Source organism: Macaca thibetana, chromosome 17 (genome assembly GCF_024542745.1).
Source record: "Macaca thibetana thibetana isolate TM-01 chromosome 17, ASM2454274v1, whole genome shotgun sequence".
NCBI lineage: Eukaryota > Metazoa > Chordata > Mammalia > Primates > Cercopithecidae > Macaca > Macaca thibetana.
Window position 1 is genome coordinate 14,566,715 of NC_065594.1, and position 25,562 is coordinate 14,592,276.

At 37.7% G+C, this 25,562-nt stretch overlaps 1 protein-coding gene across 6 annotated transcripts in view; it reads left to right on the forward strand.

The window, feature by feature from the left end:
• Window positions 1-25,562, forward strand: part of NBEA (neurobeachin) — a 726,287-nt gene that overhangs the window by 638,494 nt on the left and 62,231 nt on the right. For all 6 annotated transcript variants that reach the window (XM_050766029.1, XM_050766031.1, XM_050766030.1 and 3 more), the window contains one exon: window positions 4,097-4,249. In XM_050766029.1, the coding sequence (XP_050621986.1) occupies window positions 4,097-4,249 (153 nt within the window). The remainder of the gene's footprint in view (window positions 1-4,096; window positions 4,250-25,562) is intronic.

Sequence of the window (25,562 nt, forward strand, 5' to 3'; positions counted from 1 at the left end):
TTGTAAAACAATAAAACTGAGACCAAAAAAAAAAAATTCCCCCCTCTGCTGCTTCAGCTACTTCTCCCTAGACTTCTTGTAATGTCACTTCCTCTTCTATCCCCTTCAGAAAACTCCAGACTATCCCCAACTCTGGACTTCAGGTTCAGAGAGCTGTAGTCACTGATAGCTCTGGTGTTTTGAAACCTCCAGGGGCTCTGCAAATAAGCTGTGCTTCAGGAGTTTCTCTCTGTGTTTAAAACATGTCTGTTTAGTGGTTGTTTCCGTTATGAGAAATCTGGGAGAGTTTCTTTGTCCCTTCAAACATCAAGCCTCTAACATCTTACATCAGCATCTTAGTTAATGCCCTAATTTATGACCACATTTTGGGTGGCCTGATAAGAATGGAGCCAAAAAAAAAAAAAAAAAAAAAAAAAGTCCTTACTTAGGACGTTGTCCTGTAGGCCCTGGTAACACTACTTCTTTCTATGACTAGCCCCAGTTAGGGCCTCCTTGAATGTTCTTACTGGAGTATTCTTCCTCCTGCCCTTCTAAAGAACCATCAAGACAGATCCTTGTAGGCCTACCTTGTTCTTTGGTGGAGGCCAGCTGTTAGTGCCTAAATGAAAATGAAATTAGTCTTCTGCCACTTCTGTAGAGAACAATTCTGATGGCAAATTTAAAATCAACTTTTTCTGGATTTAAATTGAGCTATTTTATACTTCTGAGCCTTTTAAATATAACTGGAAAATAAACAAGATAACATTTTTTAAACAGAAAAGTTTCCCCTTAAAAGGTAGATTCCATGTCAGGGTTGATATCCTTTTCCTTTTATTTAATGAAGTCCTTCATTGACTCTTTCCCCATCTTGAGGCATTTTTCCAACCATCTGCATATTCCCCAGAAGATTTCTAGTCTTATTAAAGTAACTTCATCCAATATCTGTAATAGTTTAATATTTAATGAGCACCTGCTGCATGCAAAGTATAGCACTGAGAGCTACTAAGGATCCAACAAAACGTAAACCTCACAAAATAGGCTCAGAACTTTTCATTTGCCCAGATTTTATTCATACTAAAATTGCATTTTCCCAAATTTTATTCACATTAATAAATATGACATCCTATGTTTCTTGCGCCTTTGTGAATCTAATTTAATGACTTTCAGTGAAATCGCATTGTAGTGGTAAGTTAATAATGACCACATATTTTATACAGGAAAGAATGGGAAATAATATATGAAAAACATTATAGAGTGCCAAGGTGGTATAAGATAAATTAAGACTATTTGAGTTGTTTAAATAAAACTAAATATATTTTGCTATATACACATAGATATATACGTTCCTCTCTGCCCTCAAGGAAGCTTCTGTAGCCTCGTTATAGAGATAGGACAGGAGCACAACTAACTGATGAAAGGCAGTAAGGGAAACACCTGATTTATGTGAGTCTAGTACATATAAATCACGCTCCCAACCGAGCAGCTGCACAAGCTTACGTTCCTTCCCACTTTGGACCCTTTAGGGTGTTATTGCTATTGTGTCACATGAAGACCAGATCATATGCAAATAGCAATAATCTTTGCTTTCTCTGCACCTTTTACTAATTCCTCGTGTTTTCCCAAACAGTGAGAGTAAGAGCAGAAGAAACTATATATTTTATGTTAATACGTTGAAGTCTTAAGATAATAATACACATTTCTGATTGAGTGCCAATACATGAGAACAGCAGTGATCCTTTACTTCTACTCTCCAGTCAGTGATCATACCAAACTGCTCCTTCCGTGACTGATAAACACTGTCATGTTTTCCCTGCCTGGAAATCGGACTCATGATAGTCATTGCTGATAGAATGGTCACTGCTGAAGCACCCTTTAGCCTGTCTTATCCCTCAATTAAACTGTATGATTTTTGGCAAATAAACATGTGTTTTCTGCCATATGGTTTTTCTTTCAGCCTCTTCTCCATTTCCCCGTTAATATTGGAGTCATTGAAAAATTATATTAATTTGTATTAATTCCACTAGAATTCTCTTTTCCTTTTTCATTGTGACCTTGAGGTCTTGTACATAGTTTATTGCTGATACACATTTGGCTCTTAGTGTGAGCCATCTAATTCCCTCTCTTTGTCTCTGTTGCATATTTCCCCTCTTTGATTAAGTTCCACAGTAGGGCCCCTTTTTGTCCACACTTAGCAGTTGCCCTTCTCTCTTTCTCCTCCCTACACATGCATACACACCACATCTCCCCATTCTCCAATCTCTCGTTTACTTTGTCACCCAGTATCTTGCTATAAAACAAATTTGACTGTGTTAAAAACTCTTTTTTAAAATTTCTAAACCAGTAAGACAAAATCCAAACAGCCTATCCTTCATAAACCTTTTCTCATCATCTGGCCTCATATACCTCCTACCATCTCATCTCTCTCTTGTCTTAATCTACCCACAATATACCCTGTTCTCCTCTTGTGTTCATCACCACTCCGTAGAACTCCCTGAGGCTGCCCCGCCCCCTCTTTTTGTTTTCATCTTAGCCATGCTCCAACTCCAATGTCCCATCTCCAATGAAGTCTCTCCTGACTTGCCCAGAATCCCCTGCTCTTTCCTCCCTGCTCCCTTCTTCCACAGCTGCTATTGTGTATTATAACCATCTGGTTCTACACCTGCCCCATAGGCCAGACTATGAATTACTTAACAGTAAGGCCATGTCTTGTTCATTTGTTGTTTCCTGAGTACCCATCACAGTTTCTGGTACTAAAAATCTTTACTATATGCATAAGTAAATGTCAGAGAAATATGTAAAGGATTTTAGAAAGATTTCTATTTTAAAATTCTTGAAAAGCAAAGCTCCATTTATCCAGAAAAATCATTTATATTGACCTGTTGATGTACCCGTAATACTGGAGAAAATGAACATTTATATTTTTCTTATGGTTCACAGTGATCATCGTAAGAGTAATGGTCAGTTTCACACAGAGCATTACTAAAATGAACACCCACTTAAAACAGACATATTAGTTTTAGTGGGAGAACTCATGAAGAGAAAGATTTTATATATGCTTTTTCTAGAAAGTTAGGGATCCAGTTTATTTGAAGACCTCAGTATGTGGTGGTTTTAATTTTTTTATGCATCCCTAGAAAGACTACAGATTTAAGTTTCAGGTATCATGCCATCAATGTTGATCATATTACACAAATAAATGTGTAGCCTCACAACCCTATCTTGATATTTGAAAAAAGATGATCAAGATGGTACACATAAAAACTACAGTTTGTTTTAATTTTCTCACAATTACTTTTTAAAAAACAGCAACAAAAACTTTTAGGGTATTAAAATCAGTTCATTTCTATATCAGATTTATTCTAAAGTAACATAAACCTCAAATTAGACACTGTACGTCACACACAAGTTCGCCTTGAATCCAGTTGTTTATGTTACACTTACATACAAGTAACACAAGTTGTCTTTGCATCCAATTTACTGAGGACCTGTCATTTCTATGACATGCATTAAATATTTAAAACTGATTATCGTATTGAGTATCATCTCTTTTATTGTGTTCAGTGATTGATATAAAAATAACTTACTTTATCAAGTCAAAAAAACTATGAATCTCTTTATAAAAAATCACATATTGTAATTGTCAGTATAGATTAAAAAGAAAAGTAGAAAATATGTGATCTGTTACAAATACTGGCAATTAGTTTCTAATTTGGATAGTTCATTAATTTTCAGACAAAGATTTTACACAACATAGACTTGTTTATATAGCCTTACATATTTGTTTTCTAATGCTATTATGAACTGTTGTTAATTTGAATACTCATTTCTCTTCATTAATTTATGGGAGGATAAAATTGAAAATGGGTAACATTTTAAAATATCATCTATCATAAACATAAATTTTCAAGTGAATTGTTCACAAGAAATGCTTTATCTTCTCAGCTCTTTAAATAAAATTAAATGAATAGAATAGAATAGAATAGAATAAATTCATAAAATTTTGGTTTTAAGAAATTATTTTATTCCATTTATAGTTAATAAGTTTTAAGTTAATAGTTTTTACTCAACTTTTTTATAAAGTGGTTTGTTGAATATGCTTCATTTTTATTCCTGATAGGAACTAATTCCAGAGTTCTACTACCTACCAGAGATGTTTGTCAACAGTAATGGATATAATCTTGGAGTCAGAGAAGATGAAGTAGTGGTAAATGATGTAGATCTTCCCCCTTGGGCAAAAAAACCTGAAGACTTTGTGCGGATCAACAGGATGGTAAGAGAGATTTTGCTTTTGCTTGAGCAGTCGTCAGTAAGCTAACATGTTCCGTAGTTTTGTTTTGTCCTGTTCTTTACTGTAATATTACCAGTTGCCACTTAACATCTATAAATACAAGGTTAAAATTTTAAGTGAAAAGGAGAACATTTTACTGTTGTCTTGACAGCATTCCTTATTGTAGAGTGGATTTTCCTTTCATGAGGACTAATAAAGCAATGGTAATTCAGTTATGTTTGCTCCCTTAGGAGAAGGCAATCAGATGAGCATCTGTTGACTAATATAATGTATTCTGAAGTGCTTAAAATAAATGCCTATTTCTTAGTTTTGTCTACTGACTAAATCTGAACACTTTTTTACTTATAAAAACACTCAAAACAGAAAAAATTTATTTAGAACATATTTATATGTGGGATGTTTATATTGTGAAACTTACCTTAGGGTATAAACATTCTGATATGGAAAACATCTTTTTTTGTTTTGTTTTGGAGACAGTGTTTCACCCTGTTGCCAAGACTGGAGTGAAGTGGTGCAATTTCATAGCTCACTAAAGCCTCAAACTCCTGGGCTCAAGCAGTCCTCCCACCTCAGCCTCTTGAGTAGCTGGGGTTATAGGCAAATGCCACCACGCCAAGTTAATTTAAAAAAAAAAAATTTTTTTTGTAAGATGGGATCTCACTATGTTGTACACACTAATCTTGAACTCCAGGGATCAAGAAATCATCCTACCTGGGCCTCCCAAAAGAAAACATCATTATTTTAAGCTATATTGCAGATATCTGAGTGTCCAGATGAGAAATGTATAAATAGAATGTTCACATATGGGAATTTGATGGGTTTTAGTATATTTTACACATATTTAAGGAGATTTTAATGCCAACATGGTTATAGTACATGACAATAAACCACTTTACAGAACAGCCTCTCAGGTGTACTATTGAATTACATCAATAAAACCAATGACGCCAAATATATTTTTAACCCTGTTTCATTCACTCCCAAGTTTTTCCAACTGTCTGATAAATATATTTTATTTTGTTTTTACAGCTTATTTATTTGAATCAAAATTCAAATAAGGTCCACACATTGTGAGGGAATTCACATATTCCTTAATCCTCTTTTTTTAAATAGCTTAATTGAAATATAATTCATATCCTATGCAAATCATTCATCATTTAAAGTGAAAAAAAAATCATGTATATTAGTACATTCACAAAGTTGTGCAGTCATCACTACAATCAATTTAAGAGTATTTTTATCACCTCATAGAGAATCCCATACCTTTGAACATCTTCCCCGATTTTTCCTGATTTCCCCATTCCCCCCAGCTAGCCCAAGGCAAACATAAATCTACTTTATATCTCCATAGGTTTGCCTATTCTAGATATTTCATATAAACAGAATCATAAAATACGGGGTTCTCCTCCCCCATCTCGTTTTTTTGTCACTTTTCTTTTGGACTTTACTGTCAGTCACACATTTTCTTGTATTTTAGAGCCATATTTTCTGTCTCTAAGAAATATTTTACTTTTAATGTACTTTATTTTAGAAAGTTGCTGATGTAATATACCTACGCTTAAAAGCGTCATCTAGATAATCTGCAATCTGGTCTCCCCACTTCTTTATTTTTTTTTTTAAGAAAATTTCATGTTTTGCATAAGTCTTACTGCCAATCTATTTCTCTTCTCAATCTGTTAAATTGGCACTTTCAGATATATGCAGTTATTTCATACTGTTCCCTTGAACAATAGCTTATTTCTTCAATTTATATTTTTAACGTGAATGACTTATATTTTACTAATATATACTTCTGAAAATTTCTGTTTCTTTTTAGAATTGGTATTTCATCACCACATTATTCTTACATACTTGAATGTTATCTATAAATATCAATGTCAGGATACCAGCTCTCCATATGCAACCCTACAAGCTCACTGTATATCAGTATCTCTCAGGCACATCATTCCACTGTAGCTCCAGAGCTCAGAACCCTGCCTGGCACATACTAGTTGTTCAGTAAATATTTCTGAGTAAATGAATGAATTAATGAATTATAGAGGTGCAATAATCTCATTGCTGTTAGCATATAGTCTATTAAGTACAAACTAGTCAAACTGAATGAATCCTTCACTCAGGCAAGCAAAGAGGCCAATAGTTGTTGGACCAATGCTTTTGTTTATCATGCTATTGAACAGAATTCTCATATGGGTGCTGATAATAAGTGCCTCTTACCTGTCAGGCATTAAGCAAGGCACTTGATTTTTTTTTTTTTTTTTTTTTTTTTGAGACAGAGTCTTGCTTTGTTGCCCAGGCTGGAGTGCAGTGGCACGATCTTGGCTTACTGCAAGCTCCACCTCCCAGGTTCAAGCCGTTCTCCTGCCTCAGCCTCGAGTAGCTGGGACTACAGGCACCTGCCACCATGCCCACCAAATTTCTTTTTTTTTTTTTTTTTTTTTTTTTTTGTATTTTTGGTAGAGACAGGGTTTCACGTTGTTAGCCAGGAAGGTCTCAATCTCCTGACCTCATGATCTGCCCGCCTCGGCCTCCCAAAGTGCTGGGATTACAGATGTGAGCCACCATGCCTGGCTGGCACTTGAGTTATTTTAACTTTTATTTTACAGATAAGAAATATGAAGGCCAGACATGTTTCATAATTTATCCATGGCAGAACCCAGATTCAAGTACAGGAAAGTTTTAACTCTCAAGCCATACTCTTTCCAATATGCCAGCTACGTCTGATATTATCTCTTCCTTGTGAAATTCTTTGAGATTATTGGATCTCTACTTTTAGGTTAATAATTGTCAGTCGAGAACTTATTTATTTCCTTTAACATTATGAACATGGTTAATGCAGATCATTCACAGATAAAAGATTGCAAGTATACCAAGCTTACATATGCATTAAAGAAAAATAGAGTAGTTATCTTTATTATCCACTGGACCTTTCACATTTATTAATTTGCTAATGTTTACTGATAATGTACCAGGAAATGTATATGACATTTTTTAGACCTCTAAACATGCAGTGATGCAGACTGGATGAGCAGGAGGCCACTGTTGTTTCCCAGTCCCAGGACTAGGCCACATTTCCTGCTAGGAGAGTACTGTTTTAAGTGGTGCCCATTCCACTCAGTGTAAAGATAACTTTAGGAAAGGGATTTGCCTTCTTAATAAAAGACTAAAAGCTTGAGAAGAAAGTTTTAGGATGTGGGAAGATTTACTATGATACAGGGAAAGGACATATGTTTTTAAAAATTGGGGAAATGGGATCTCATGTATACGATCTAAACCATCTCGTCTTAAGTTTCTAGTAGAGGCCTAAATTAACGAAATTGTGTTGCGAAAAGCATAGGGCATTTGGCATTAGCGTTTTTGAAAGCAGTTATCTAAGATCAGTTTCTCATTATAGTTATTTAAGCAGAGACTTTTTCATATTGAAAAGAAGCCATTAGAGAGATAGCTCGTTAGAGAGATAGTGTGAATGTCACCTTTCAGTTTTTGCAACAACTCCTTTATCTTGCATTACCAATAGCAAATTTCAGTGAGAACAAGCCTAACTAAGTATTTTAACTAGTACTCAATTATAATACATGTAAATACTTCTCCAAATAGAGAAAGCCTGGGCAGAATGCTGTTTTGAAATAGGCACACAGCTAGTCAGTGGTCTTGGTGAGAAGCTGCCTGCTCTGTAAATGAGCCGAAGTCATAACAAAGAGAGGTGGAAGTAAAGGTCCTCAGTGATATCTCTTCTTAGGAGTAGGTCTGCACTGATGCTTCCAAATGCAGACGTAGGAAACAGTGGACTAAGTGATTGGTCAAATGCCTCCAGATTCGTCCGCTGAAAAATAATTTGTTCGCTATAGAAATTGGTCTCCACAGTTTTTCCTCCTTTTATTGTCCTGTCTGCTCATAGCTCATGCTGTCTTCTTAGCTGTTCTGCTGTGTTCCTTGCTTTACCTGATTAATAGACATGGCAAAACGGGCTTTAAAGATAAATTGGTGAAACCTTGTCCCTACAAAAAAATACAAAAATTAGCCAAGTGTGGTGGCACGGTGTCTGTGATTCCAGCTACTCAGGAGGCTGAGGTGGGAGGATCGTTTGAGCCTAGGAGGTCAAAGCTGCAATGAGCCAAGATCACGCCACTGCATTCCAGCCAAGATTGCGCCACTGCACTCCACCAGAGCAATACCCTCTCTCAAAAAAATAAAACAAAATAAAGATAAATTGGCACTCAACAAATGGTGCTGGAAAAATTGGTGCTAGAAGAGTTGGATATCTATATCCAAAAAAAGGAAGGGGAGGGTTTCAGTCCTTACATCGCACCATATAAAAAAATTAACTCAAAATAGATCATGGACCGAAGTTTGAAACCTAAAACTATAAAACATCTAAAAGAAACATATAGGAGGAAATCTTTGTGACCTTATGTTAGCAAAGATGTTTTACATATGACAACAAAAGCACAACCCATAAAAGAAAACACTGATACACTGGACTTTATTAAAACTTAGCTTCTTTGATCACTGCTGTAAGAAAATTAAAAGAGCACTCAAAAATAAATAAAAAATTAAGAGAATTAATTTTTTAAAGGAGGGGCAAAAGAATCTTCAGCAAAGAAGATATATAGATGGCAAATAAATACATGAAAAGATGCCTCATATCAAAAATTAATCCACAAATTAAAATTAATCAAATTGAAACCACAGTAAGCTACCATTACACATTAGAATGACTTTAAAAATTAAAAGGGGAGAAAAAAAACCTCTGACGTCCCAAGCCCTGGTAGAGATGCACAATAGCTGAAATTCACATATCCTGCTGGTAGAAAAGTTTGGTAGTTTCTTATAAACACACACCAACCATATAATCCAGCAACCCTACTCCTTGGTTTTAGCCCCCCAAAAATGAAAACTTATATTCTTATGAGTACATTAATGTTTATAATGGCTTTATTTGCTTTCGTCAAAAACTGGAAACTATCCAAATATTTCTCACCTGGTAAATGGATAAACAAACTAAAATAAAGTATGGTAACTCCATATTATGAAGTACTAGTTAACCATAAAAAAGAACCAAACACTGATACATGTAACAAAATCACTTTCTTGCTGTCACTTAGATGATGCCAAAACATTTTTAATGGCTTTATTAAAATGTAAGTTATATATCATAAAATTCACTTGTTTTCAGTGTACAATTTTAATGATTTCTAGTACATTTTAACAGTTATATGACCATCGCCATAGTCTAATCTTAGAATGTTTTCACCACCCCAGAAAGATCCCCTGCCCACCTCCAGCCCAAGCAACTGCTAATCAACTTTTTATCTCCAAAGATTTGCCTTTTCTGTGTATTTCATATAAAAGGAATTATACAATATGTGGTCTTTGGGTTTGACTTCTTTGAGTAGTTTTTGAGATTCACCCATGTTGTAGCATGTATTGGTATTATTGGTACTTTGCTCCACTTTTTACATAATAGTACCACATTGTGTGGAATATCACATTTTGTTAACCCATTTATCAGTCGATGAACATTTGATTTGTTTCTACTTTTTGGCAATTTTGAGTAATGCTGCTATGAACAGTCATATACAAGTTTCTATGTGAACATACATTTTTATTTATTTGGGGTATAGACCTAGGAGTAGAATTGCTAGGTCATGTGGTAAATGTATGTTTAACTTTTTAAGAAACTGCCCAGCTGTTTCTCAAAATGACCTTGCATTCCCCAGCAATGTATGAAAGTTCCAATTCCTCAATATCCTGACTCCCACTTGTTATTACCTGTTTTGTTTTGTTTTGTTTTTTTAATTACATCCATTCTAGTGAATGTGAGGTAATATCTCTTTACTTTTTTTTTTTTTTTTTTTTTTTTTTTTTTTTGAGACGGAGTCTCATTCTATCGCCCAGGCTGGAGTGCAGTAGCGCAGTCTCGGCTCACTGCAAACTCCAGGTTCACGCCATTCTCCTGCCTCAGCCTCCTGAGTAGCTGGGACTATAGGCGCCCGCCACCATGCCTGGCTAATTTTTTGTATTTTTAGTAGAGACAGGGTTTCACCATGTTAGCCAGGGTGGTCTCTATCTCCTGACCTCGTGATCCGCCCACCTCGGCCTCCCAAAGTGCTGGGATTACAGGCATGAGCCACCGCACCCGGCCTACAATTTTAACATGTATTCCCTAGTGACTAATGATATTGAGCATCTCTTCATGTCTTTATTGAATGCTAAAACATTTTTAGATTTATTTTAATAAAACATTTAGTGATTCATTATAGACACAGAATTTGTGTCCTTCATAGTCAAAGAAGTTTGTATGCCCCCAGAATTAATAATTTTATTACTGATGTGCCTAAATGAAATAGAAAAGTTAGTCTTGCTTTTAAAGACAAATCCCCTAGGCAGTATGATACCCCAAATTTTTTGAATATAGGAAAAACTAATTATTATTATTGATGAGAAACCATCAAATATTTAATGTTGGTATAAGCTAAACAAGCAAGACCTACCTGTATCTGCAGAAAATGCTACATTCAACTAGTGTGTTGGGTGGTAATGCAATCCAACTAAATAAACTTTTCAGATAAATGAAGTTTCTAGGTTTTCCTAAGTGAGAACTTTTTTGAAGCATTATGGTTGTCTTTTAAGTTTTGTTTTATTTTTAATTGACAATTAATAATTGTTTATATTTATGGGGTATACTGTGATGTTTTGACATATGTATACAAATCAGAATAGTTAGCATATCCATCACCTCAAATATTTATCATTTCTTTGTGGTGAGAACATTTAAAATCCTCTCTTTTAGCTATATCGACAGATAGATAGATTAGATAGATAGATAGATAGATAGATAGATAGATTGATTGATTGATTGATTATTGCACTTTGCTGTGCAATGGAACACCAGAATTTATTCCTCCTAACTGTAACTGCACCCAGTGACCAACATTTCCCCTTTCCCTATCCATATCTCCCATCAGCCTCTGGTAACTACCATTCTACTCTCTACTTCTATGAGTTTGACTTTTTTAGATTCCATACGTAAGTGAGATCATACATTATTTGTGTCTCTGTGCCTGGCCTGTTTTATTTAACATAATATCCTCCAGGTTCATCCATGTTGCCACAAATGACAGAATTTCCTGTTGTTTTTTAAAGCTCAATATTATGTCATTGTTTATGTATACCATATTTTTAAAATCCATTCATTCGTTGGTGGACACTTAGGTTGTTTCCATATCCTGGCTATTATGAATAATGCTGCAGGGAACATGGGAATGCAAATATACCTTTAGCATATTGATTTCAGTTCCTTTGGGAAAATACCTAGTGGGATGGCTGGATTGTATGGTAATTCTATTTTTAGTTCTTTTTGTTTGTTTGCTTGCTTGTTTGTTTTGAGACAGGGTCTCACTCTTGCCCCGACTGAAGTGCAGTGGCACAGTCAGTGACCACTGCAGCCTTGAACTCCTGGGCTCAAGTGATCCTCCCACCTCAGCCTCCCAAGTAGCTGGGACCACAGGCACATGCCACCACACCCAGCTAATTTTTAAATTTGTTATAGAGATGGAAGAGTCTCAAACTCTTGGGCTCAAGTAATCCTCCCATCTCGGCCTCCCAAAATGCTGAGATTACAGGCATGAGCCACTGAGTCAGGCCTATTTTTAGTTTTTTTGAGGAATCTCCAAATTGTTTTCCAAAATGGCTTTACTAATTTATGCCACTCCTAACAGTGTAGCTGTTCCCCTTCTCTCTACATCTTTGCCAACACTTACCTTTCATCTTTTTTATAATAGCCAATCTAACAGGTATAAGGTGATATCTCACTGTGGCTTTAACTTGCATTTTTCTGATGATTAGAGATGTTGAACATTTTTTCATATGTCCATCAGCCATTTGTATGTCTTCTTTTGAGAAATTTTTATTTAAATCCTTTGCCCATTTTTAATAGGATTATTTGTTTCCTTGTTGTTGAGTAGTTTTGGTTCCTTGTATTATGGTTACCTTTCTAAAATTTATAACTACTTTGCTCCCTGCTCTTTTACACAAAGAATGACACTTAATTTTTTACTTAAAAAAATTGAGTTTACCATCCTGAGAACCCATTGTTATTCCATGAAGTGATATCATTCCATATCTATTATTTCCTACTTTCTTCTTCAGATTCTCAGCTATCAGCACAGTTCCCTTTAGTAGCCCTCAGCCATACTGATGAAAACTGGTTGTTTACAATCTCTTCTAGACTACAAAACCAGATAATTCATTGTATCAAGGCCTCACTATAAGGCTTAAGAATCAGTCAAGTGCTCAGTGAGGCCCTAGAGGAAATGTGAATTTTGTAGCTCTGATAGGGAGTGACTTTAGCTTCTACCTCAAGTTTCACTGGCCACTGCTGATTTGGAAGTTGTGTAGCGAAAGATGAAGTGACAAAACTATCCTTAGTAAATTAATGTTACTACAGGCAGGTTAACACTTCTTCTTCCATGCAAACAGCTATCTGGCTGGCCTAAGGCACTCTTCAACCCTAGGGTAGCTGCTTGCATTCTTTCTCCTCTTTCCTTATTCCAAGACTTACTGCTGACAACTGCTGCAAATCAGAATGGATACCCTAATTTTAGCCACCTTACCCCATACCCTAATGATAGTCCTGAGTCATCCCGATAGGAAGCTTGACCAGGATATCATAATGGCAATGATAGTGCTTATAGCATGTGCCATTTGAGTGTGTATTCTGTGCCAGGTACTGTGCTAGAACTTCCGGTGCATCATTGTTTTAATCCTTAAAAAATCACTTTCGGAGGCCAAGACAGATCGATCACTTGAGACCAGGAGTTCAAGGACCAGCCTGGGCAACATGGTGAAACCTCATCTCTACTAAAAATACCAAAAAAAAAGAAAAATTAACCAGGCGTGGTGGTACATAGTCCCAGTTACTCAGGAGGCTGAGTGGGAGAATCACTTGAGCCCAGGTCTCCAGAGAGTGAGCTAAGATCACACCATTGCACTCCAGCCTGGGTGGCAGAATAAGACCTTGTCTTTAAAAAAAAAAAAATTAGCTGAAGAAGTATTAACCTGAAATCCATTGAGGTTTTTTTTTTTTTCTGAGACGGAGTCTTACTCTGTTGCTCTGGCTGGAGTGCAGTGGCATGATCTCAGCTCACTGCGACCTCTGCCTCCTGGGTTCAAGTGATTCTCCTGCCTCAGCCTTCCAAGTAGCTGGGATTATAGGCATGCACCACCACGCCTGGCTAATTTTTTGTATTTTTAATAGAGACTGGGTCTCACCATGTTGGCCAGCCTGGCCTCGAACTCCTGACCTCAGGTGATCCGCCTGCCTCAGCCTCCCAAAGTGCTGGGATTACAGGCCTGAGCTACCACGCTCGGCCCCATTGAGGTAAATTTACATGCCAAATACCACCAACTTATCAAGGTGTCAGTTTCTTATTCACAGTCTCCAGGATAGGTAAGTGGTGGTGGCAAGAGGAGCTGTGGAGAAGGAGAGGAGACAGGAGAAGAGAAGGAAATCAGAAGCCAGTCCCATAGGGTGAGCAGAAGATGGGAAGAGATGAGAATTGATCCAAGATTAGTATCATGGTCCAGCTCCAGCAGCTTTTAGGACCTGACTGTCTGTAGTCCCTGTTTTTGTATCTTTTACCCTCCACCCTCACCCGTAAGGCTTCCTTTCACTGCCAGGAAGCCCTCGACTTACAGCTGAGGAAATACCAGCTCCCTCTGCCCATCTGGCATGAGAGGAAGGGTGTCCTCCTTCAGTTTTACAAGTGGAAGAAATGATATTTATTTACTTTCTAAGCTTTGTAGTCATGGGATTTTAGAGCTGGAATACACCTTTATTTGAATGAGGAGACTGAGACCTAGGAAGGAAAAGTGGTTCATGGAAAGTCTGAACCCAAGTGCTTTTCTAACTAACCATGCTTGATGTCACAAGTTGGAACTCTGAATGTACTGTCCCCTAGTTCCATCTTAAAGTCTGCAAAATTCCACCTGTAGTTTGAATTAAATATAATTTATAGATTGACTTGCGAACAAAACCATAGTAGAATAATACCGTTTCTACTGCAATATATATTTCAATCACCAAATTATAAAGAAACTTTGGAATATCTTGTTTGTTATTTGCAAACTGTATGTATCTGTGCTTGGATGGCCTCCAAACACCTAATTGTGACCCAGATTTAAAATTCAGTTTTCATCATTGACACTCTGGTCTATCTCAGTATACATGTGATCAATACACAGGTTTTCTTTTAAAAAGTCTCTTTGAAAAACCTGATTCTCACCAGATGGTTTCATGTCATTTGGGTTTTAGAGAATTAACAGATCATTCATTGAAAGGAATAGCCTGAAAAAATGATATTATACTATAAAGACAATTTAAACTCTGAAGTAGGTTTTCCCTCTTTCTGTAAGAGAGAATAAAACACATAAATACAAATTTTGAGTAACAATTTTTAAAATTTATAATTGCTCGGAGTACTTATATTACGCATAATTAAATATAGCAAATAATTTACTCCTGACACTAACATGACCAGTTTAAGAACTGACTTCTGTTTATGTAAACTTCTTACCTGTTATAACTTGTCTTTTTAACATCTGAAGTGCTGATAAGCAGACTTTAATCAAAGTGTGCTTCTTTAAAATAAGCCTCACTGTGTAGCATCCCTGTAAATTACACATTAATCCAGCCAGCTGTGTGCAACGCACTAGGAACTGTAAGAATTGCTCAGTGAAGCCGCTGTTCCTCAAATATTTACTCTCGCATATTCAAAAGAATTAAGTTTTACAACTAATATATGAAGGATACATATTATGCATCTCTGGAAATATAAAACATTCTCAGAAATGAATAGTCCATTTTAATAGTAAGTAGTAAGTTCCAACTTGTGTTCATGAAGGAATGAAAGAAGCAAGGCACTGCAGTTTCCCTGTATTCTAAACCAAATTCCTGTCATTTCATCATAGGAATTAATGAATCTGGTAAGACTTGTGAACTGAACCTTTATTGCATGGAGCTAAAGGCTTTATACAAAATTCTGCATTTTCAGGATAATTAAACTGCCCCAGTCTTTGTTCTCTGCATCACCTGGAAGCAGTGCCGGGTGAAATGGATCACGTGTAGGAGTGCCTTACTTGAAAAGTGCTCATTGTTTCTGTGTTGTGCTTCTGGGTTTTCCTTGAAGGAAGCCTACAGAATAGAAAGGGAAAGCTACCTTGTGTATCAACAAAAAGCTGTATCCACAACACCTATAGCAGCCATTCTTAGTTGCTTCAGAATTAGAGCCAAAGGACAAGCCCACGCTGCTGCCTCTGAGAACTGTCTTAAGCATCAGTGCTATGCAGAGACATCTCACGAAATGTGGCTGCCTGACTCTGCAGCCGCTCCTCTCTCAGTGTCTCCTGTGCTGCTTCAACGTGAAGTTTTCCCTCATAGCACCTTTTTCATAGTTTCTGTTGCTCCAACTCCTGGTCGGTTTTCTTATCCTACTGCTAGGAAATGATCATACTGATCTCTTGCAGAAATAATGTGAGATATCTCTGGTAAAACTAAAAAGTTTAACCAGTTATCTACATATGTTCATACTTGCTGAAGGAATGTTTATTTGATGAGTATTTATGTAATATACAAAGTCTAGGCACTAATATAAAATATCAGGTATTTACATTTTCCATAAATTCCTTTAATATAGGCTTTATTTTTTATGTTGTTTTGTAACTTTAAAAGTTTCTAACTTTATATTGGCTGGGTAATTCATACAGGATTTAGTTCTTATGAAATAGGTTTAGAGAAAATGTGCTCTAGTATATTTATAATTTTGACTAGGATTATCTTCAGTTATTTGAAAGAGTTCTTTGTAATGAGCCTAAAGTATAAAATGAAAATGTCATATATTCCAAAGAAATGACATTCACAGCGGTAAAAAAACTTCCATTTCTTTGTATGGATTAGTATTCTGTATCTATGAGTATTCCCTCCTTCTTCTTTCAAACTGTCATTAAGAAATTCAAGGCAAAGATGACAAAATATTATAAAAAGTGATATCATTGATGATTAAATGCCCAGCTTTATTATTGCATGCCAGCAATTGAACAGCAGGTATTTGATGCATTTGTAGCAGACTTTACATGTCTACAACCTAATTTCATTTTTTTATTTTTTAAAAATGAAGCAGTACTTTGTTGTTTAAGTTTTGGACAATAACATATATACAATTGGTTAGAATTGTTTGTTTTGTAAATACAGTGCCAAGAATTATGTTTCACTGAAGAGCTGTGAAATACAAAATTTACTCTCACTAGAAAATCTGGAAAAGTCATACAGATACTTTTAGTAGACATTTCAATGAATTCTAAGGTCATTAAGTTTATACATCAAGAATTGGTCTAATTTATCCACATGAAGCTAGGTTTATTACGACTGACTTACTCATGAAACATTAATAAAGCATTGTGTTTAGTTCTAACCTGATTATAATCTGACCTTCTGACAAAGGACAGAAATAGAAAGTATCTCTGATAACATTACCCTAATGCTGGGTTCATCCATCATAATCTACCCTTTTAAAAATTTGTTTTAGAAAACGGCCCTTTCACGGATGTGCATTGATAATCTCCTCTAGCCCTCAGCCCAGCAGATTCCTGGTGCTGCTGGGCCACGTGCAGGCTGTCTGCAGTCAGCAGAGCATGCACAGCAACTGAGGCAGGGCAAGCCAAGCTCCAGTGTGGCTCTGCTCGTATTGTATTATAGCCTTTACAGAATGTCTGTATTTCAAAGAAAATGTTTCCTTTTTAAGCCGGGTTTTTTTTTAAGTAGATTATACCCCAAATGCAAATGTAAAAATTTGCATTTGGGGTATAATCTACTTTTAAAAACCCCGGCTTAAAAAAGAATTTTGAGCAAATAACATAAGAATTTTTGGAAGTCTTATGTAGGAATTCAAAATATCAAGATAGACATCTTGTGTTTGAGTGCCATCTCTGGAATACCTGTTAGCCATGTGTTGTGCTGAACCCCTATTAACTTCAACAGGGATGGCACCAGGTTCTAGAGGCCAAAGAAGAGACCCAGAGCCACGAGCATGACATAGTTTTACTGGGAACTTACCTATTGGGGAAAGTCCAATGGTAGCAGGCTGGACAGGAGACCCATATGGCTCGGTGGCAGCAGACTGGACAGCAGAACTGCAATCACTTGTCAAAAAGCCCTTTATATCACATTTTTACTTAACACTCTCCCACCCAACCACAACAACCTCTGTCTGGCAACCTTCATTTAACTCAAAACAAAGGGCCTTGATTGCCGTTATGGCCTGTGTTCCTTGAGATGGGCCAGAGGGGGCTCAGATATTCCTCACAGATAAGGAATGGATCTCCAGGTTGGCCACCCCAATTCCCTAGCTTGAGACTCTCAACTGCATTCAGGTGTGTCTGCCATACAGCGTCATTCTCAAGGTTTGCTCAAGTCATCACTGTCAGGTGCAGCTTACAACACACCATGACACTTGGAAATAAGACACCCTATCTCTTAGAATTGCAGTGTCCTCCTTATTTCTTAAATTGAGGACTTGTTCATTCCATAAGTCTTTACTGAGAGCTAGTTATGAGCAAGGCATTATGGAAAATACAAAGAATGGCCATGGATCCTACTCTAAGTGAAGCTAGAGTAGAGAAATTCCTTCGTTCATTCCATAGTTATGAAGGGGCTATGATTCATTTCATCCTGCTCTGGGCTCTGGGAACACAAGAATAAGCAACTCAGTGAGTGGCTTCAGAAGGTTCCCTCTAGATAGGGACACAGACAAAATAAACAAACAGTCCCAGTAAACACTGATAGTATTTATTGAACAGATATCTGTTGAGTGTTCCGGGTGATGTTTTATGTGTTTGCAAGGATCTCTACCCTCCTGGAGCTTACTTTTGATCGAAAGGAGACAGGCAATAGACAATTTTTTAAAAGTGAAACATCTAGTATGTTAGAAGGTGATCGGTGGTAGCAGATAACACTGCAAGAAAAGGGGACCATGAGTACCTGCAGGGGAGAGCGGTCAGGACAGCCTCCCTATGAAGGGAGATTAGAGGTAGGCCTGGAAGAGCAGAGGGAGGGGACCAAGTGACTGTCTTAGGGAAAGAGCATTGTGGGCAAAGGGAACATTAGAACAAAGGGCCAGTGGCAGGGATGTGCTTGGCAAGGAGGCCGGTGGGCCAGGAAAGGGTGGGCAAGTAGGCACACAGTAGGAAAAGAGGACCAAGTAACAGTTGGGGAGCATCACACAGGGTCTTGAAGGCCATTGTAAGTACTTTGCCTTTTTACCATGAGTAAAATGTAAAGTCCTTGCAATGTTTTCAGCAGAAGAGTGACTGATCTTCCTTATGTTTTGAAAGGATCACTCTGGCTGCAGTGTTGGGAATGAATGATTCTGCAAGGGTAGAATCAGGAAGATCTGCTAGAAGGTATTGTGAGAGATGATGGTGGCTTGGACCGGGGGTAGCAGTAAAAAAGTAGTAAGAAATTATTGATTCTGGGTGTATTTTAAAATTTGAGCCTGTTATCTCCCTGGGAGTTACTACCAGTGGCCGTTTTCCCTCAGGTTTCTCTGGTCTTACAGAGGCAGGTGAAGGGTTGGGAATGAGCGTGCAGAATTGTGACGGCTACAGCAGCAGAGATAGATAAATCCATCTGGGAAGAACATTTTAGAGAGTTCTGCTAGAACGAAAGCATGGGTGTTTAGTTCCTATTGTCAACTTGGCCCTTTAGCAGAAATTCTAAGCAGTGGAAATAGCCAGAGAACATGTGTATCCTCCACTAGACTCTAATCTTTTTCAGGACGTCGAATGCTTATTCATCTGTGTGTCCTCCAAGGCTAATGTCTGACATACGGTAGGTGGTCAGTAATTTGGAGCAGGAGGGAGATTAGACTATATTCACCTTCTTTATTTGCATTTCAGTGGGATCTACTCCCAGAAATCAGAGGTTTTGTCTTGTTTATCACAGTATCCTGGGGCCTAGAACACTGCCTGGCACATAACAGGTGCTCCATGTTGAACGAATGAATGTTCCCTCTGTCTGAAATGCTCTTCTCCCAGATGTCTTTACACTTCATTTCTTCATCAGGGTCCTTAATTGTCACAAACTCAGGGAAGCCTTCCCTGACCTCCTCCCGTAAATCAGTAATCCTCCCGCCACTACATGTACTCCTTACTCCCCATCCTGCTTTTCTGTTTCCTTCGCACTTGTCACCTGCGGACACACCGTGTATCTTACTAATTATCTTAGTTTTTGTTGGTCTCCTCCCACTACAATGTCAACTCTCTTGCAGGGACTTTGGGTTTTTTTGTTCACTGCTATAATCTTACAGTCTAGAAGAGGGTCTGTCACAAAGCGGATGGCCAATCAATAGTTGCTGAGTGAATGAATGAGCTTCTTCCCCAGCCCCACCCTCATTCCTGACATTTCTTTTATTCCTTCCTTTTGTGACCATCACATCTTTTCCACTGCTTTAATTAATAAACCTATAAATATGTATTAAATAATTATTATCCAATGATAGGTTAAGAGTTATGGGAAATGCAAGATAAGAATTAGATAAAGTCCCTGTATTCAAAAGGCTTATATTCTAATTGAGGATATAGTATTAACTTTGGAAACAATGAAGTGCTAATTGACAATCATCCCATTCATTTGTACAGTACCTCGCAGTTTGTCGTAAAATGATTTCACAAGTAAATTTGCATGTGTTATCTTACTCTATTAAGTAACAGGAGGATACTGATGAAAAGTGTTGGATAGAAATTCATAGAAAATAACAAGTGAGAGCTGAGAACACAGGAAGCAAACACTGAACTTGAGTAAGAAGGATGGGTAGGTCTTCAAAAAGCAGGAAGACCATGCTTTCAAGCTAGACAGAAAGAAAGCAAAAGCTCTGAGGTCACACCAGCTGCTGTGTGCCTAAGGGCTATGAAGTGTCTGTGCTAGGGAAACTAAGGATTTATATCAGGAAGTCCTGAGAAACAGTGGGGAAAGGTGGGATGGAGGTTTGAAAGGCCTGAGTCACATAGGTTATGCTGGGAGGAGCAGTGGCAGCTTTGAAATAGAGAATGGCAATGTGGACAGGATGGCTTGACAAGTCTGTCCCACAAGCAGGGCGCCAGACAGATTGGATTACAGAAGAAGTTTGAAGTATATTGTAGTAACCCATGTGGAGAGCTGTGAGAGCTAGAAATAATCTCCTGTCTTATACATCCAGAAACAGTCAAGTACTGGAATAATTTAAGCCCCTCAAAATAAACATCAAAGACAACTATATTGTCTCTGCTTAAAACAGTTGAATTATTGAAGTTGTAGTAGCTACAACTGCAGTTAAATTATGAAAAGAAGATGGTATAGACACTACAGAAGTGACAATATGGCTTTCTAATTATCTACTTGAATATATGCAACTCTATTTAGAGAATTTTTTAATCCCAAAAGCAGATTTTTGAGGTAATGAAAAAAAGGGATGGGAAATAAATACTTTTGCTCCGGTCTAGAAGAAGACATGGGTATTTAATATTCTTAAATGTTAAAATTCAAGAGAAATAGTGTCTCCTCACAGTTAAATTCAGTAGTCTACTTTCTTTTTTTCATAAATTTCAGAGAAGCTTTACCCCAAACCTGCTAGAGAAAGAATTCTGTACCATCTAATACTCATGGGACAAAATAGAAATTAGAATGAGGGAAATATTATCCATCTAAGAGATATCCTCTGTAGTTTAAATATCACTATTTCCTTCCTTGCAGATCCCCAGGGCAGAGCTATGGATTGGGAATTGGTTTATCTAGGCTTAACGCAATTGCTTCTGCCTCTAGATATGCAAGTAGAGGGTAAAGAAAGCGATTAAGAGCATTATGACACTAATAGCTTAGTGATCAAGTATTTCTTTACATTTTTCCAATGTAAGTATTGTACTAAAAATCCCGTTTCAAAATGCCAAATGGGTTTGTATATAAAAACGATTCTGAAAAGAACAAAATAAACAGATACCAATGATCAGTCAATACTGTTTATCGTAAAGAGTCTTAATGTCAGGCTTCAGTTTTAGAAAAGTTGTTATATTTTAATTATTGATAGCTAATGTTCCATTCTTAGATAGTCATTTGATTTTGAACTAGATTTAGCTTTTAAATGTGTAAACTGTATCTTCTTTTCTTTCTGCACAGTAAGTGGCAAGATAAAAAATTGACAAGACTTTATTTAACCTCCTACCTCATTGTTTCTTTGTCATTTAATTTTATAACAAAAAAGACAAAATTATTTAACTACAATCAATTATTTATTGATTCACTATGTTGCCTCTCTAATATATACAACAGGGTAAATAACTATAGACATAAATATTTTTAAATTTAATTAAGGGCTATTATGGCTGGTTCCAAGATGACTGAATAGGAACAGCTCCAGTCTAGAGCTCTTCTGCATGAGCAATGCTGAAGACAGGTGATTTCTGCCTTTCCAACTGAGGTACCAGGTTCATCTCACTAGGGCTTGTCAGACAGTGGGTGCAGCCCACCGAGCATGAGCCGAAGCAGGGCGAGGAAGTGCAAGGGGTCAGGGAATTCCCTTTCCTAGCCAAGGGAAGCTGTGACAAATGGCACCTGGAAAATCGGGTCACTTCCACCCTAATACTGCACTTTTCCAACAGTCTTAGCAAACGGCACACCAGGAGATTATATCCTGAGCCTGGCTCAGAGGGTCCCACGCCCACAGAGCCTTGCTCATTGCTATCACAGCAGTCTGAGATCGAACTGCAAGGTGGCAGTGAGGCTGGGGGAGGGGCTCCTGCCATTGCTGAGGCTTGAGTAGGTAAACAAACCAGCCTGGAAGCTCGAACTGGGTGGAGCCCACCGCCCCTCTAGAAGGCCTGCCTGTCTCTGTAGACTTCACCTCTGGGGGCGGTGCATAGCCAAACAAAAGGCAGCAGAAGCCTCTGCAGACTTAAATGTCCCTGTCTGACAACTATGAAGAGAGTAGTGGTTCTCCCGGCATGGAGTTTGAGATCTGAGAATGGACAGACTGCCTCCTTAAGTGAGTCCCTGACCCCTGAGTAGCCTAACTGGGAGGCAACCCTCAGTAGGGGCAGACTGACACCTCACATGGCCAGGTACCCCTCTGAGATGAAGCTTCCAGAGGAACAATCAGGCAGCAACATTTCGCTGTTCAGCAATATTTGCTGTTCTGCAGCCTCCACTGCTGATACCCAGGCAAACAGGGTCCGGAGTGGACCTCTAGCAAACTCCAATAGACCGGCAGCTGAGGGTCCGGACTGTTAGAAGGAAAACTAACAAACAGAAAGGACATCCACACCAAAACCCCATCTGTACATCACCATTATCAAAGACTTTGGTCTTTGGTAGACTTATGATAGATAAAACCACAAAGATGGGGAAAAAATAGAGCAGAAAATCTGAAAATTCTAAAAATCAGAGCACCTCTCCCCCTCCAAAGGAATGCAGCTCCTCGCCAACATCGGAACAAAGCTGGATGGAGAATGACTTTGACGACTTGAGAGAACAAGGCTTCAAACGATCAGACTTCTCCGAGCTAAAAGAGCAAGTTCGAACCCATTGCACAGAAGCTAAAAACCTTGAAAAAAGATTAGACAAATGGCTAAATAGAATAAACAATGTAGAGAAGTCCTTAAATGACCTGGTGGAGCTGAAAGCCATGGCACAAGAACTACGTGACACATGCACAAGCTTCAGTAGCTGATTCGATCAACTGGAAGAAAGGGTATCAGTGATTGAATATCAAATGAATGAAATGAAGAGAGAAGAGAAGTTTAGAGAAAAAAGAGTAAAAATAAACAAAGCCTCCAAGAAATATGGGACTATGTGAAAAGACCAAACCTACGTCTGATTGGTGTACTGGAAAATGACGGGGAGAAATGGAACCAAGTTGGAAAACACTCTGCAGGATATTATCCAGGAGAACTTCCCCAACCTAGCAAGGCAGGCCAACATTCAAATTCAGGAAATACAGAGAACGCCACAAAGATACTCCTCGAGAAGAGCAACTCCAAGACACATAATTGTCAGATTCACTAAAGTTGAAATGAAGGGAAAAATGTTAAGGACAGCCAGAGAGAAAGGTCGGGTTACCCACAAAGGGAAGCCCATCAGACTAAGAGCAGATCTCTTGGCAGAAACTCTACAAGCTACAAGAGAGTGGGAGCCAGTATTCAACATTCTTAAAGAAAAGAATTTTAAACCCAGAATTTCATATCCAGCCAAACTAAGCTTCATAAGTGAGGGAGAAATAAAATCCTTTACAGACCAGGAAATGCTGAGAGATTTTGTCACCAGCAGGCCTGCCCTACAAGAGCTCCTGATGGAAGCACTAAACATGGAAAGGAACAACCAGTACCAACCACTGCAAAAACATGCCAAATTGTAAAGACCATCGATGCTAGGAAGAAACTGCATCAACTAACAAGCAAAATAACCAGCTAATATCATAATGACAGGATCAAACTCACACATAACAATATTAACCTTAAATGTAAATTGGCTAAATGCTGCAATTAAAAGACAGAGACTGGCAAATTGGATAAAGTGTCAAAACCTATCCATGTGCTATATTCAGAAGACCCATCTCATGTGCAGAGACACACATAGGCTCAATAAAAAGGGATGGAGGAAAATCTACCAAGCAAATGGAAAACAAAAAAAGGCAGGGGTTGCAATCCTAGTCTCTGATAAAACAGACTTTAAACAAACAAAGATAAAAAGAGACAAGGCCATTACATAATGGTAAACGGATCGATTCAACAAGAAGAGCTAACTATCCTAAATATATATGCACCCATTACAGGAGCACCCACATTCATAAAGCAAGTCCTTAGAGACCTATGAAGAGACTTAGACTCCCACACAATAATAATGGGAGACTTTAACACCCCACTGTCAACATTAGACAGATCAATGAGACAGAAAGTTAAAAAGGATATCCAGGAATTGAACTCAGCTTTGCACCAAGAACCTAATAGACATCTACAGAACTCTCCACCCCAACTCAACAGAATATACATTCTTCTCAGCACCACATTGCACTTATTCCAAAGTTGACCACATAGTTGAAAATAAAGCACCCCTCAGCAAATGTAAAAGAACAGAAATTATAACAAACTGTCTCTTAGACCACAGTGCAATCAAACTAGAACTCAGGATTAAGAAACTCCCTCAAAACCGCTCAACTACATGGAAACTGAACAACCTGCTCCTGAATGGCTACTGGGTACATAACAAAATGAAGGCAGAAATAAAAATGTTATTTGAAACCAATGAGAACAAAGACACAACATACCAGAATCTCTGGGACACATTTAAAGCAGTGTGTAGAGGAAAATTTATAGCACTAAATACTCAGAAGAGAAAGCAGGAAAGATCTAAAATTGACACCCTAACATCACAACTAAAAGAACTAGAGAAGCATGAGTAAACACATTCAAAAGCTAGCAGAAGGCAAGAAATAACTAAGATCAGAGCAGAACTGAAGGAGAGACACAGAAACCCTTCAAAAAATCAATGAACCCAGGAGCTACTTTTTTGAAAAGATCAACAAAATTGATAGACTGCTAGCAAGACTAATAAAGAAGAAAAGAGAAAGAATCAAAGAGATGCAATAAAAAAATGATAAAGGGGATATCACCACCAATCCCACAGAAATACAAACTACCATCAGAGAATACTATAAACACCTCTATGCAAATAAATTAGAAAATCTAGAAGAAATGGATAAATTCCTGGACACTTACACCCTCCCAAGACTAAACCAGGAAGAAGTTGAATCCCTGAATAGACCAATAACAGGCTCTGAAATTGAGGCAATAATTAATAGCCTACCAACCAAAAAAAGTCCAGGACCAGATGGATTCACAGCTGAATTCTACCAGACGTACAAGAAGGAGCTGGTACCATTCCTTCTGAAACTATTCCAATCAACAGAAAAAGATGGAATCTTCCCTAACTCATTTTATGAGGCCAGCATCATCCTGATACCAAAGCCTGGCAGAGACACAACAAAAAAAGAGAATTTTAGACCAATATTTCTGATGAACATCAATGCAAAAATTCTCAATAAAATACTGGCAAACCGAATCCAGCAGCACATCAAAAAGCTTATCTACCATGATCAAGTGGGCTTCATCCCTGGGATGCAAGGCTGGTTCAACATACACAAATCAATAAATGTATTCCAGCATATAAACAGAACCAAAGACAAAAACCACGATTATCACAATAGATGCAGAAAAGGCC